At 48.1% G+C, this 14,582-nt stretch overlaps 1 protein-coding gene across 1 annotated transcript; it reads left to right on the top strand.

Annotated features, from left to right (window-relative positions):
* The first annotated feature begins 5,597 nt into the window (after positions 1-5,597).
* LOC130157359 (histone H3.3A) lies at positions 5,598-12,217 on the top strand. The gene is made up of 4 exons (XM_056356787.1): positions 5,598-5,739; positions 7,176-7,330; positions 8,774-8,927; positions 11,580-12,217. The coding sequence occupies exons 2-4, from the start codon at positions 7,203-7,205 to the stop codon at positions 11,706-11,708; spliced, it is 411 nt and encodes a 136-aa protein (XP_056212762.1). The 5' UTR covers positions 5,598-5,739; positions 7,176-7,202; the 3' UTR covers positions 11,709-12,217.
* Positions 12,218-14,582: the final 2,365 nt, after the last annotated feature.

Here is a 14,582-nt window from a genome sequence, read left to right as displayed (position 1 = left end):
ATAGAAAAAACTGGTGCTGTTTTATGTAATGTTATTTACTCTTTCATGTTCTGTAGGGCCTCATTAGAAGGATAAGAGATGAGTTCCAGCAGTGCATGTATGTTAATAATAAGCAGTACAAATGAGATTATAATAAGAGAATCCTGAATGATACATAGGGAATTAGAGCCAGGAGTCCATATATAAAAGCAGGCATGTACTCAGTGAAACAAAGCGCTTGGTAAGCCTTTGCAGGAGAGGAACCCCAAAGGTAGAGGCAGGGTCAAACTCATCAAGCCTCCTAAAAATTAGCGGTATTCCAAAAAGAGAAGCAAAATCCAGGAGATCTGTATCCTATTCTCTGAGCTATTGTAGCCTTATTTTCACTTAGAACTTTGTCCTTGAAATTCCTTTTGGGAAAAACTTTTCATTAAAACTGTAAATTTAAAAAAAAAAAAAAAAAAAAGGAGAAAAAAACCCCCAAACAGATTTACTGCTCTTGGGTTATGAGATGTTAGAAAAACGCAGTGTTTCCAAAATAGATTGTTCTGAAACTCCTGCACATATGTAATGCTCAAAGTGTGCAGTACATTTCATAGGACTGATAATTTTGCATTTTAAAGTAGCTGTCTCTTTTAAGCTTTCCTAGAGAACCCAGACTCTCCAATAATTTTTTCATGTGGCACATGTACTCTCTCCTTATTATTTAAACAGGAGGACTTCCCTTAGGGATCAATCTTCAGGGAGACAGTTTAGCACATGTAAATTTAAAAGTGTGTATCCTCCATTGAAGTCCATGGAGCTTGAGAGGTGCTTAAAAGTAAACACCTGTTTAAGAGTTTTCTTTAAACAGCGAGGCCATCGCGTTTAATATATATGAAGTATTCTAGAGAACTGCAAAAGGCAAAATACATGATTAAAAGACACAATGAAAATAGATGAAAGAGAGGAAAAAGCTGTGCCTACTACTATGACACAACTTCTTATCTGTATTTTTAGTAGGTGCCAGTCTCTATAAAGTAAGTGTACTATACAGCTGCTAGGTTTGGCCAGTGTATTTTTTGCCTATGTATCAACAGACAGTATAAATAATACAAACAATAGGTATGTGCAGTGTGTGGTGTAATAGGCAATACAGCATGTCAAACAACCATGTGTTACAATGGCTGCTATCACAGTGCTGTAACTTCCATGGTATACAAATCCATGACAGAGAAGCATCAAAACAAATAATAATAAAAAGCCATTTACACAGAGACAAAATTATTGTGAATTGTTTTGTGGTTTTAAACAACTTATACTTTCCTTCCTAAGTGCCAGTGATTCCTACCCCTGGTAACTTCCTAGTAAAATCACTGGAAATAGTGTATTTTCATCTTTTATGTAGATGATTATTTAGGAATACATTTAAATCTGCACCAAAATATACTGTTAATACAAAGTTAAGGTTACAAATTCTTTCATTCTGCCAAAAATCATCTTAAAAGGAAGACAGTTTAAAAACTTGGAAGCATTTTGTATTGCTATTTTTCTTCAATTTCCAGGAGAATTTGTAACTGTAAAGCAGCCACAGCCAGAAACTGGGTGGCCGGTTAGCCAGGACTGGACTTTTAAGGATGGAATTGGAATTGGCTAGGAAAGGCTGTCTGGCCTGGGAGCTGCAGAAGGAACCACAGCTATGGGGCTGGGACTGGCTAAAAAATTAGGGGAAGGTGGGAACGGTTTGGTGTAAAAATCAAGAGGGTGGAAAGATAGGGATAGGAACAAAGAGAAAGGGAAGAAAAATCAAATTGCCGGAGCAAATACATTGGATCAAGGAGGGTGTGTAGGGAATATGAAATTGTAAAATGGCTGGCAGGCTGGGAGCTGGGACAGGGAATAGGAGTGAGGATGCAGAGCTTGAGTCTGAAGGGAGGTTGGATGAGTGAGAGAAGAGGGATGGATCTCAAGAACAGGAAGGGAGAATTGGGCCTGGAAGGAGATATGTGGAAGTAGGAGTCAAGTGAGCATTGTACATAAAGCCAGTCTTCTATACTCCTTCCCTCACTAAATATCTGAGTAGCTTTTTGCATAAAATGAGTAACAACCCCAGCTTCCCCTGGGTAATAGAAGGGGACCTTGGGACCTTTCTTTGTTGAGCTGAAACTAGACTAAGTCGTTTGGATTTTTAGTTTGTGCTTTTGGGGCAGGATAGGAAGGAAATACTTCTTTGATCAGAGAGCATTTAGGGTTTGGGGACAAACTGTGAATCTCTCTTGTAGTGGAAAACCTTTTCCAAACATTTCTGAAAGATACCTGCAACATTGCTTAAAAACAATCATATGTGCTAGACTCGCTTATTCTCCTTTGTCCGGATAACCTCAGAAAAGTCACACTTAATCTGCTCTGCTGTCTTTTATTCTGGGGTTTGTAATCTGTGCTGTTGCAAAGGGAAGCAGCTGCTGCAGCTGTTTCTAGATCTGCGTGCAGTCTGTGATGTTACTGGGGTTGATCTGTTAGCTCTTGGGCCCACCGAGCAAGTGCCTTACACTGGCATTTGAACCTGACTAGCCACTATTTGGAGGACTTGAGCTTGAAGGCTTAGCTCTAAGCAACAAATTTTTTTTCCCAGTAACAATTTTGAAACTATTTTCAGCTTGATACAGTGAGTTGCAACTAATCCAGTCTGATAGGAAAAATGGCTGCCTTCCTCTGCCCAGAGTCTCCTGGGCAAGATAAGAGGGAGAGTTTCCCAACAAGATGAAGGTGAGAGTATTTTGGAAAATGTATGCTACCTGGGCAGCCGAACTGTGTATGAGCTGTGGAAATCTGCCTCTCTTTGCTGAGCGAGGGCTACGTACTTTCTCTGAAAGGTGCTAAAAACATCTTGGACAACTTCTGATTCGAATGTTCCTTCTTTCTATCCATTATCATTTGAGCCGTCTTTGGCTCTGATCCAGACCAGCTGCTTTCCATCCTAATCTTATTTCCCATAGCAGTCTGGACATGCTCGCAGCAGCGGTGGTTACGCCGGGTGAGGATGAGGTACTGCAGTCGTCCTTGGTGTGTTATTGTTGATTAAACCGGTGGAATCTCATTAGGTTAGATCTCTTCGTGGCCACTTACAAACACTGAAGGGTGGAAGATCCCTGTGGTCTGCAGAGATAAAGGCCTTTGGAAAGGAGGAGCCAACCCTTATCAGCGCTGCCAGGGAAAGAAGAACGTCTGGAGGCTTTTTAAGTCTTGGGCCAGCTCTTCCTTCAGCGTCCTGTTGGCACACAAATAGCATTGGTGGTAAAGCTTCGAGGGCTGCCCCAGGGTCGTAGCTGTTCCCGTCGTCCTGGAAAAGCAGGATTTTAACGGCGTTAATCAGCCAGGGCGAAACGAGGGTGCGAAAGTTGGTAACACTGGAGTCGGTTTTCCGTAGCTGGGCTTGGGTGGGTTTCAGCGAGGGCCGTTCAGCACGCCTCCGTCCTGCCTGTGGTGTTTCTTAAGCGTTTAGATGGGTCCGAACTACCAGCGGTAGGGCAGGCAGCGGCGGGGGGCCTGGAGGGGACAGACGGGCAGCAGGGTCCCCCCTGGCCCAGCGGAAAAGGCTCGGGCTGGCAGCGGGCCGGGCAGCCGCGCCGGGCTCCCCGCGGGGGAAGGGGCAGCGAGCGGGGCCGGGACAGCCCCTCTCGCCCCGCCCCTCGCCCCGCCCCCTCCGCGACGTCATGGAATTCCAGGGCGCTCCCGCCAATGGCGGCGCCGGGCGCCGGGCCAGCGGCAGGGGGCGCCGCGCCAGTGGGGCGCGATCGGGTGCTGCCCGCGCGTGTCGGCGGCCGCCCCGCCGCCTCCGGGTCGCCGCGGTGACCCCAGCGCTCCGTCCCGCCTTGCCTGGGTCCCGCCGGGAGCGGCGCCTGGCTGCGGGAGGGGGGCGTGGGGGGTAAGCGCGGAGCGGGGAGAGCACGGCTGCTTCCGCTTGGCGTCCCGGCGCGTTCGGAGTTAAAGCTAACAGGGATAATTATGAATTATTAATCTCTGGGCAGCTGCCTGCAGCTGGGAAATAGCTTTTAACTTTTCCAGCTGCTCATTATGGGATGCGTGTGTTATGTTGGGAATTGATGCCGATTTCGGTGCCCAGCGTTTGGAGTTCACAGAGTATTTGCAAATCCTCTGTTGTATAATACTGTGCAGCTTTGAGTTCCCTTTCTGGCTGTCCAGTAAGGTGCTGTTCTCTCATAAAACGCTACCAATAGATAGATGGCTCCACTAATTCTTCTGTAAGTATAACAAAAATCCTCTGCAGTTTCTTTTTCCTGACAGTCACCTCTCATAAACTCACTGTAGTGCCAGAGGTATATGTCTACAGTAGTCTGTGTGGTGCAGCCCGTTGTATTTGTTTGAGGACCAAAGCTGCCTATATCTAATTTAGCAGGGTGTTCTGCTCGTGACAACACTCCTTCCCTCATCAGGTTTGATTAGCCCCAAGTGAATTGCTCTGCTCACACAGCTAAACTACTGCTGCTGGAGGTAGCTTGGATGTCTCCGCACAGAACTGCATTACATCATCATCCATAATAAAGGTTTTGCAAATCAAGTACAGCTCCTTCTTATACCTAAATGGCAGACAAGATGGTGGCACCAGTTTGTGTGAGTACAGAATTAGGCTCTGTAGTGGAAATATGGTTAAGAAAATTGCAAGTGACTGTTCAGTCAGAGTAGAGGTTACTTCCCCATAGGGCTTTTTGTTTCTGGTGTTAAAAAATGAAGTAAGAGTGAATCCTCCCATTAAACAACATGGCAGCTGATACAACTGGACGGGATCCATTGGCGATGACAGTGCTAAACTTGTTATAGTCGCTTTTCTAATAGCTGCACTGCAAACTTGAAATAGTTTGACAGCACTGATAGAGCGAACGAGACTCTTCTTTGCCCCCAAGCATCGGGTTTTCCTTGTGAACCATTGTGCCTGCAGTTGTTTCCAAGTCAGAAGTACCCCGGTGGTCCCCTCTTGATGCTCAGCTCTCATTTCGCAGAGTGAGGAATATGGCACTTCCACGGCAGACCCCTGCCGGGCTGGCTCCGACGGGCCTGCTGCCAGCGAGAATTTTGGCGTTGCTTCTACGTAAACAAAACCCAAACCCCAACCCCCCAAGCCCCCCCGAACCAGTAAGAGGGACTCAGGGGGTCGCCGCCGAGGCCCCTTGTGCTTTGGTGGGGGTGAGAGGTAGGCCCAGCTTGCTCTGCAGCGCTAGCCCACCCGCCAGCCGGGTGCCGGCAGGCCCCTGCCCCTCTCCCCTGGGGTGGGTTCGCCGTGCCCCCGCCGCGCCTGCCGCCCACCCTGTGGGTACGGGGGAGCGGGGGTGCCGGCCGCGGGGGGCTGCGGGGCCGGGGGGCTGCGATGCCGCCCAACCCGCTCCGCGCCCGCTGGCCCCGCCGTGGCCTCGCGCGCCCCCGCCGGGAGGGGGAGGGGGGGGGAATCCCCCTCGCGCGCGCGGCGTGCCTTTTGTGTTTGTACACACGGCGCAGAGGGAGGGGGCGGGGCGGCGGGCGGGGCCGCGCCTTCCCTCCATTGTGCTCCATTGGTGGGGGGGCGGGCCCGGGGCGGGCGGGGGCGGGGCCGAGCGGCGGGCCGGCCCTCCCCGGGCAGCCATCTTTCAATTGTGCTCCGAGCCGCCGCCGCCAGCAGCAGCAGCAGCAGCAGCGGCAGCAGCAGCGCCGGCTCCTCCTCGCGCCCGCCCGCCCGCCCTCCTCCCGCCCTCCCTCCCGCACGGCAGCCGCGCTCGCCCAGCGGACGGGGTAAGTCTGGCGCCGCGCCCGCCGCCCCCCGCGTCCCGCCGCCCCCCGGCCGTACCCCGCCGCCCTCCCCCGACCCTCCCCACAAACTTTTGGGGGGCTCGGGAGGCGGCGGGGCTTCGCGTCCCCCTTCGCCGCGCCGCCTTCCCGGCGCAGCCGGAGCGGCTCCCTCCGCCGGCACCCCCGGCTCCGCTTCGCGCGGTCGTTGCCCCCCTCTGCTCCCCTCGCCCCCGCTCCAGACCCCCCCCAGCTGCCTCCCCAGCCCCTTAGCTGCCTCCTCAGCCCGACATCCCCCGGATCGGGGCTGGGAAGCGGCCGCAAAGAGGAGCCGCTCGCCAGCCCAGGGTAACTCTCCTGCCTTCCTTCCCCTGCTCCCCACAGTTGTTGCTCAGCTTCACCATCTTGTCTCTTTTCTCTGGTCACCGACCATATTTTTTTTTCCTATTGCATAAAAAACAATAAAAAGGGAAAGAAATTCGCCGAAGGAACGACCCAAACCCAACGCAATTTTTTGGTTTTCGAGTGCAAACTTTTCCGCTGCCTCCCCCTTCGTTTGCACCCACATGGTTTGGAGTTCCTTGCGATTTTTTCGGCGTTATTTTTCGCAATTTATTTTTTCCTCCTTTGCAAAAGGACTAGAGCTGCATTTCGTGATTGTTTCCATTTTGTTCTGGGTCTGGGAGATGAGTTTGCCTGTGAGAGGCGCTTGGGAGCGAGGCGGCTTTGGGGGAAGCAGTTCCACAGAAAGAGAAAGACGGCACCCAAAAAAACACCCCCCTCTAAAAAAAAAAAAAAGTTTGTTGCTTTCTCGCACTTTATCCGGGCTCTCCTTTTTGCACGATAAAGGCCGCTTTGCCTGCGGCTGCCGGCGGGTCGGGGAGCGCCGGCGGGCGGCGGCGAGGGCTGGGCAGGCGGGCGGCGGGGGCTGCCTTCCCGCTTCCCCCGCTCCGCAGGTCCCGAGGGGGTCCCCGCCGGGCGGCAGCGGCGCGGGGGGTGCCAGCCCCCCGACGTTTGCCGGCCGGGGTTTGCAAACACTTGGCAGGTGACTGGCGGCCGGGGGGGGGCAGCCAGCTCTCGGCGCTTGCCGGCGGGAGGTTGCTCTCTCGCAGCCGCCGCGCTATTGAATTCGTGGGCAAAAAAACCCATCACCCCCCACTCCCCAAACCCTGTATTTTTTAATATTCCGCGACCGGCTGAAGGTTTAATTCCTATTTATTTATTTATTTGCGCGTTTCCCCTTTCGTTGGTGGTTGGGAGGCGTTCGGCGGCCGCGGGGTGGGGGGGGGCGGACGGACACACGACACAGCTGGCCCCACGGGTCGGGGCGGCTCGCGCGGGGCAGGGGCCGCCCGCTGGGGGCAGGTGCCGGCGGGGGGCGTGCGCTGAGCGGGGCGGCCGCCCCCCCCTCCCCCCCCCCCGTCTCTTCCGCCCTCCGGCAGGTGTAAGGCAGCGACGTCGGCAGGAGCATGGCCCGTACCAAGCAAACCGCCCGCAAGTCCACCGGCGGCAAGGCGCCCCGCAAGCAGCTCGCCACCAAAGCCGCCCGCAAGAGCGCGCCCTCTACTGGCGGGGTGAAGAAGCCGCACCGTTACCGGTACGCAGCGCCGCGCAGAGGCGGCACCGGGCCGATACCGGCCGCATCACACCCCCCCCCCGCCACCCCCCCCAACCTCCCTCCCCCGCGGGGCCGGGGCGGGGCGCCGAAGGGGTTTCTCCCCGCCGCCGGCGCGCTGCGCTCCTCCACTCCCCGGGGCCGCCCGCCGGCACCGCTCCGCCGCGGTGGGGCCTCCGCCTGCCGCGAAAACACAACACCCAGCACCGGCATCGACCCTGTGGCTACCATTAGCCCCGTTCTGGGCATTTTGGTACCGGTGCTTAAAAAAATCAACACTCCCACTACGGTGAACGCGGCTCTACGATTTTTATATTTTTTTTAGTATTATTGTTTTGACTTCTGGTTATTGAAATGCTGCAGCAGGGCTGTGCCGCCGCGAAGTTTATTCTTAGCGGCATTATTTACTTACAGGGTTCGATCGGTCCCCGGCGCTGACGGCAGCGTAGGGGAGGTGACCGGCCGCGAGAGGGCGCGACGTGCCCAGGGATGCGCGGGGCCGGCCCGTTGCGCTGCGCTGCGCTCCGCCGTGGGGCAGGCAGCATCCCGGCTGGCCGGGGCAACCGGGCTTTTTGGCAGCCCTCTGATAAGGAGGCTTTCCAGTCCTTGCTGGGTGCAGAATAGCCGCAGTTGTGCTTCAGCTTGAAGGATGTTCCTGGGCTAGGCGTACCCATTCCCTGCGGGGGGGAAAGGGGGATGGGAAGGAGAAGCGGGTTTGGAATAGGCAACTTAATATAAAAGTCTCTTGCTGTAGGTATGAGGTGGAATTAATCGACTGGGAGAAAGGTAATAAAGCTGGAGTTAGAAAATACAAAGTTTCCACGGAAATAAATGTGTTAATTTCATGGATGGACTTAGTGTCTGCAAAAGTATGTTGTTAATCTGAATTTGATTCTGACCCCAAAACCAACACAAGGAAATACACTAGGCACTTTGTCCTGGTAATGTAGCACAAAATATAAATTTTGCTGGTTCTGTGAATGTTGACGGTAGGGAAGAAGCAGCAGATTCCCCTTAAAATCATGCTTGCTGTCAGGCTGATTGCTCTGAGGATCCTGTGGTACAGCTGGACCAGCTCACTTGTGGCAGGGTTGCGGTTCCCCACATCTGCACCGAGATGTGTCGGTGTCCGCTGGCTAATGTGTGCTGTCCACATCTGCTCTGGGTGAAGGCAGGGCCTCGTGTGTCTGCCCGAGGGATCCCTGCTGAGGCCAGTGGGAGGTTGTACGGAGCAATGGTGGGAAAACAAGTGACCCTAAGCCAGGGAAACTGGTTTGGTATTGTAAATGCTGGGATTTTTCTGGTGGAAACAGAATGTATGTGGTGCTTGGCTTAGCTGAGCTGGTGAACCAGTATTTTTAAGGTGATGTAGAATTTATTTGCCATACTAATTATTTTTTTAATATTATCATTTCATTTCGAAAGGCCGGGTACCGTGGCTCTCCGTGAAATCAGGCGCTACCAAAAGTCTACCGAACTTTTGATCCGCAAACTTCCTTTCCAGCGTCTGGTGCGTGAAATTGCTCAGGACTTCAAAACAGATCTGCGCTTCCAGAGCGCTGCCATCGGTGCTTTGCAGGTGAGGTTCCTGCGGCGGGGCCCTGGGGGAAGGTGCCCGGGTCGGTTGGTGGGGGTCGCAGCCAGGTGCCCCCAAAACCTGGAGATGGAAGGTAGGGGAGGGCCCCGCCTCCCCCCCCCCCATTGGCCAGGCTGTTTCTAGGGTTAGCCCTAGCTGTGCCTGATTGGTGGGCTGCCGCGGTGGGCGTGGTCCCTCGGGGGGTGGGGCTGATGGGGGGGATGTGCCCCTCAGCCTTCCCTTGCTCAGTGTGATGCCTTATAGATACCATAGGCTAAAATAACGTAGTGACAGGTCAGCAGCTCTTTACAAAGGTAACAAATGCGGTTTGGGGTGGGGGCCTTTTTTTGGTTTGGTTTTTGTTGGTCTTTTTACTTGATAGTCCCCTCCTCTCAAGTAGTTGCACTTGACAGTGCGGCTTATTAAGACACTTAAGATAAATGTGTTTCCTCTACCTTTGAGCTTTGTTAGAGGCTTTGCTTTTGAAAGCTACGCAGTCTGTGAGGAGAGCGTTACATCAAGCTTGTTCTCACGTGTCCAGATGGAGGTCTTGATATCCTCAAATGCTCGTTAAAGAAAAACCGCTTGATCTAAGCACCGTTAGGGAAATAAGTACTTTTGTATGATGTGGTTTATATTAAATGTTTTTTAAAAAAAGTATTAGTTAAATAACTTACATTTAGAGTATATTGAGCGTGAAATACTGCTCTTTCTGGCCCAAATTCCTGCATCTAAGTTAGGTTAGGTTCCCTCCAAGACTGTGTTCTTATCACAGGAAATCATAATTTCCCTCTCATGATAGAAAGACACTCCCAATTTAAGATGGGTCTTTACTATTCTTTTAGCTGTTCGTCGATTGTTCCAGAACCTATCTGTAATTGTGGAATATCTGATATGCAGGCAAAAATGTTTTTTTTTCTAGTTAATGACTTCCAATTGATAAAGGGCCAAGATGTATGCTGTGAGATCCTATAAACTTGAGCCACATGCTTGGCTTCAAAAGGTGTCTGTGTGCATTTGCAGAGTTGTTGGTTTTCCTTGTAGTTGTTGTTCTGTCTTCACTGCTGTGAGTGAATGTGGTGCTTCTTAAATCCTGAAGGTTTACCTGTGTGTCTTTTTAGGAGGAACTGCTCATTAAAATTTAGTCAGTAGTTAATACCTTTTCAGAAGGCTGGTTTGAATGTTCTTAGTTTTGCATTAAGGAGTAGTTGGTATAGAACTTGTTCACATACTATTCCTAGTGCTTCCTGCTTGCATATTTGCAAAAAAACCCCACCAACCTCCACAAAAAAAACAAACCCAACTTTTAACGCGTTTGGTACCATGTTCATGCCAGCATGGCTTATTCTGGTGAAGTGTCTTTTTAAGTTTTCATGTAGTGATTTAGCAGACTGTTTTGGGGTACCCATGTTCTATTGTATATGAAATGACTCACTACAGTACTCATCTGCTGTAGTAAATGTTTTTCTTTTAGATTAGGTAATTAGTCATAGATTGGATGATCTATGACTTTGAACCTAGTTAAGTTGATTTTTGTGGTTTTTGGTAATTAAATGGTTCACACAAGCTGTTCTCTTGCATGTATTCCAGAAAGGGGGACCTCAACCTTCTTTCTAGAAGTGAGCCCCCTCATTCCTAGCTTCTCACCCCAGCTATGTGCTGTTCCCTGGTCCATGTACTGGTCAGGTACTGATGTGCCAAGATACTTCCTAGGAGATTGTTAGGTGTTAGAATTCTGTGTCAGCCCAAAAATGTGTAAACATTGCTGTGTGCTGTGCTGGGCTCAATAGCGGCTAACTTAATGTGAGCCAGAAGAATAATTAGGTCTGACTGAGCATCTGTCTGACCCGGAATCCTGTCGGCAGTTGTTCAGTGACAGGGAGAACACTGGTCAGGATTGTGGTGTTCCCAGGATAGGGTTGGCCTTTGCGCTCCCAACTGCTGACCCAATGATTCTGACAGATGTGAGATACCTGTGATGGTGGGGGCCTGTGCTGTGTGCCCCAAATAGACAGGAGCTGCTTGGGCAGGAAGGAAGTATAGGAATAGGACAAATGTGTAACAGTAATTCTCTGACTGCTGTCCCCGTTTTGGTGGTTCAGGGAGTTCTTGAGCTAAAGTTGTTCTCTTATTTCTAATAATTCTCAGTATGTTTCTTAACTAATTTTTGACTTTTGAATTAAGCCACCTCTTTGGTATCCTATGGCAAGGAGCTGTGTGCCCAGATTGTGAAGGAATACCTGCTCCTCTTTCCCCTGGCACCTGCCAGTTTCACCTGATGCTCAATAGCTCTTACTGTGGAAGAGGCAGCAGACAAGTCACTCAAATAGTGTAACCCAGCCTTTAAAAAGGGAAGTTCCTAAACAAACTAACCTTTTGATAAGATAACCCCTTATCTTGTGAGTTCCTGTCAGGATATTGGTTCAGTTGTGTTCTGGAGGATGTCTTCACCAAATGCCAGTAGTACGCAACTTTGACATAGAGTATTATTCGATGGTTTATTAAGAAAATATTGAGAATATAAAAATGTTCATGTTTGTGAGTAACTAAGAAGCCTAAACTTAATGTCATGTAACATTTTACTTTAAATTATTAATATTTTTTTGCTAGTGCTCCAGAAGTGAAAGTGTTCTTAACTCTTTTCTTCTACACTAGGAGGCAAGTGAAGCCTACTTGGTTGGCCTGTTTGAAGATACCAACCTGTGTGCTATCCATGCCAAACGTGTCACAATCATGCCAAAAGATATCCAGCTAGCGCGCCGCATACGTGGAGAGCGTGCTTAAACTTCACTATGATGGGTTTGTCATTCTCGAAGCAAAATCTTCTTCCTGTTATTGGTAGTAATGAACGTTAGATATTTTTTCCATGGGGTTAAAAGGTACCTAAGTATATGGTTGCAAATGGAAAAATAGGGGATGGAATTGGGTATTGGCAAGTTTTTTTCCATTTTCATTTGTGTGTGGATTTTTAATATAAACGAGGGGACATAAAATATCAATGTGGTCAAAAAATGTTGCGGTGAACAAGTTTCAAGAATTCAACTTTATAAAAAAAAAATATAAATAAACCTGTCAAATTTTTCTGGACAATGCCAGCATTTGGATTTTTTTAAACAAGTAAATTTCTTATCAATGGCAACTAAATGGTGTTTGTAGCATTTTTATCATATAGTAGATTCCATCCATTCACTATACTTTTCTAACTGAGTTGTCCTACATGCAAGTACATGTTTTTAATGTTGTCTGTCTTCTGTGCTGTTCCTGTAAGTTTGCTATTAAAATACATTAAATGATGACTGCTTTTAGTCTTGATTTTTAAATACTAATGTGAGTAGTATTTGATTAAAAAATAATCAGCCTTCCCTTCCCTTTTTCTCTTCAATATGTGGCCTAAATACTTAAGGCACATCTAGGAAACACTGGGGGTTACTACCTTGGCTGAAGTAGTGTATGTGTGAGTGGCTCTTTGAGAGTGTAAAATTTGTCTGCTCCATATGAAAACAAGTTTGGTGAGTATATTGCTGGATAGAGTCTGGAGGTGGACTGAGCTCTCTACGGTGCTAAGAAAAAACATTTTTGTTGCTGTTTAGATTCCTTAATGCTGAATTTGGAAGCATTTCTGGTTTTCATGGTTTGATAGTATGGTGTAGTGATGGAGTGTAGTGGTTTGGGGGGTGGGGGGTTTTTTTGGTTGGTTTTTTTTTTTTTTAACCCTTCTGCACTCTTACCTGGTTTCTCAGTTTATAGGTGTTCCCTTCTTGGTTGACTACCTTTCTGTTGCAGTCACACCCTCTGGCGTGTCTGAGAGCTTAGTTCGATCGGTTTCAGTTTATATACTCCAATGAAAAAGACATTTTTGTACCATTTCTGTTAATTATGACACTTCATAGAAGCAGTACTTGGACAGGAGCACACATTTGAAACTTAGTGGGGTTTTTTGATATATCCCTTCCCCTTCCCACCCAATTGCTGATGAAAGTTCCTGTGAAGAAATTTATTGCTGAAACTGTGTTCTATAAAAACTTGGGTTTCATTTTTCACCTGAAACTTGGTTAAGGATTCTGGTGAACCAGTCTGGAAAAGAATTATGTGGTGTACTTTTTGATAGCTCTTGCAGATAATGGAATGAGTTACGTAGAAGAAATGCGTAGGCAGTGAACAGGTTTCACCTCTGTGAAGACCCCTACAGAGCTTATTTGCTGCTAACTTCTTTCAAGAGGTTCTGAGTGAGCTCTAAACACACGAGTCAATTTGTCTGAAGATTTCCAGAGAGGATTAATAGAGATGTATTATCTGCTTTGGTATCTTGAACAGAGAGCCAGAAATTACAGAATAAATCGCATTATTCATTACTTCACAGCTCTAGTAGTGAATGCTGTCTGCCAGGGTTGTGCAGAGTAAAGTCTGTTTGAATGGGGTAGCTTGTCACAGAGAAAACTAATGCTAGACAAAACGTGATCCAGTCCTTTTGATGCCAAGCAGTTAATAGTGATCAACTAAAAATTAAGGAAAACTTGTCTTGGAGCATCCAGAACAACAGCAATCCAGCTAAAGGTGAGCAGCTAAGACTTGGCTGATTCAAGATGTCACTTTTGTCTGCTTGATAACATCCCTGTTGAACTTGCTATAAATGCATTTCGATATAATTAACTGCTTGTTTTGTCCTGTACTTCAGAATTCTGTTTCATGCATCAGTCAACGATGCTGCAACCACCTACACAAAAAGGTAATTTCTTACAACATTCTTAACAACAATTCTTACAATAATGTTAAAACAAAAAGGTTTCTCTGGTGGTTTGGGGTTTGGTTTGGTTGGGTTTTTTTGATTTGTGGGTTTGGTTGGGTTTTTTTTATAACCTGGAATTGAAGTGTTGATAAGGAACTTATTTTTTTTCTTCCCTAAGTAAATTAGATAAACCAAATCTAGATATTTTGGGACTCAAATGAAATACTGTCTTTCTTGGAAAAGAGAGGATTGGCGTGAGGAATATCCCGGTTTAACTGACAGTGCAGTTAAACTGTTCAAGGCAGAAGAACTCACAATGGAAGATGAAGGGATCAGGAATCTATGCAGTTGACAACATTTAAGTGTGCAGTGCTACATCTGCAGCTTAAGGATAAACTTTGCCTCTTTGAGAGTGTTGTGGTCCTAGAGATGCCATGTGAATCCTGTTAGTGATTAGCTTCCTGTGTTGATACCAAATGTTGTCTGGGTTTTATTCCTCAGGAATCTTAGGGCACCACTTCTCTACTTTTTGAAGTATGATGGATTTTCATTTGTTTTGCTGTTTCCACTGTTTTGCTGAACAAATTACTTAATCTCTACCTTTCTCACCCCCTGGCCTGAGCACACTATCTTTTTGTCTTTACTGTGCAGCAGCATGAAAATAAGAACAATTAAATGATCAGCTTTCATTACGAACCGCTTTTTTAGAATTGTCAGAATAGTCAGGTGTCAGACCAGTTTTGCATGGATCTTCTAGTTGATGCTATTTAATATTAATGGAGGAAGAGGGGTATACAAAGTGACATTGCTTTTTTTTTATGCTAAGAGTTTAGTTATTTGGGGTTTTTTACATATACATACATATATATATTTCCCACACACCCCCAGCAGATTTTGGAAGCTATCTGTCTTAAGTATTGTTGGCATAACTT

Source organism: Falco biarmicus, chromosome 12, assembly GCF_023638135.1.
Source record: "Falco biarmicus isolate bFalBia1 chromosome 12, bFalBia1.pri, whole genome shotgun sequence".
Classification (NCBI taxonomy): Eukaryota; Metazoa; Chordata; class Aves; order Falconiformes; family Falconidae; genus Falco; species Falco biarmicus.
The sequence above is the reverse complement of the archived record's forward strand: the minus strand, read 5'-3'. Positions and strand labels throughout refer to the sequence as shown.

What these genes read in the sequence shown, in the direction of transcription:
- LOC130157359 (XM_056356787.1), top strand. Translation starts at nt 7,203, where the DNA reads ATGGCCCGTACCAAGCAAACCGCCCGCAAGTCCACCGGCGGCAAGGCG. An exon ending in AAGAAGCCGCACCGTTACCG is followed by an intron (nt 7,331 to 8,773) that starts GTACGCAGCGCC and finishes TCATTTCGAAAG; the next exon opens with GCCGGGTACCGTGGCTCTCC. An exon ending in CTGCCATCGGTGCTTTGCAG is followed by an intron (nt 8,928 to 11,579) that starts GTGAGGTTCCTG and finishes CTTCTACACTAG; the next exon opens with GAGGCAAGTGAAGCCTACTT.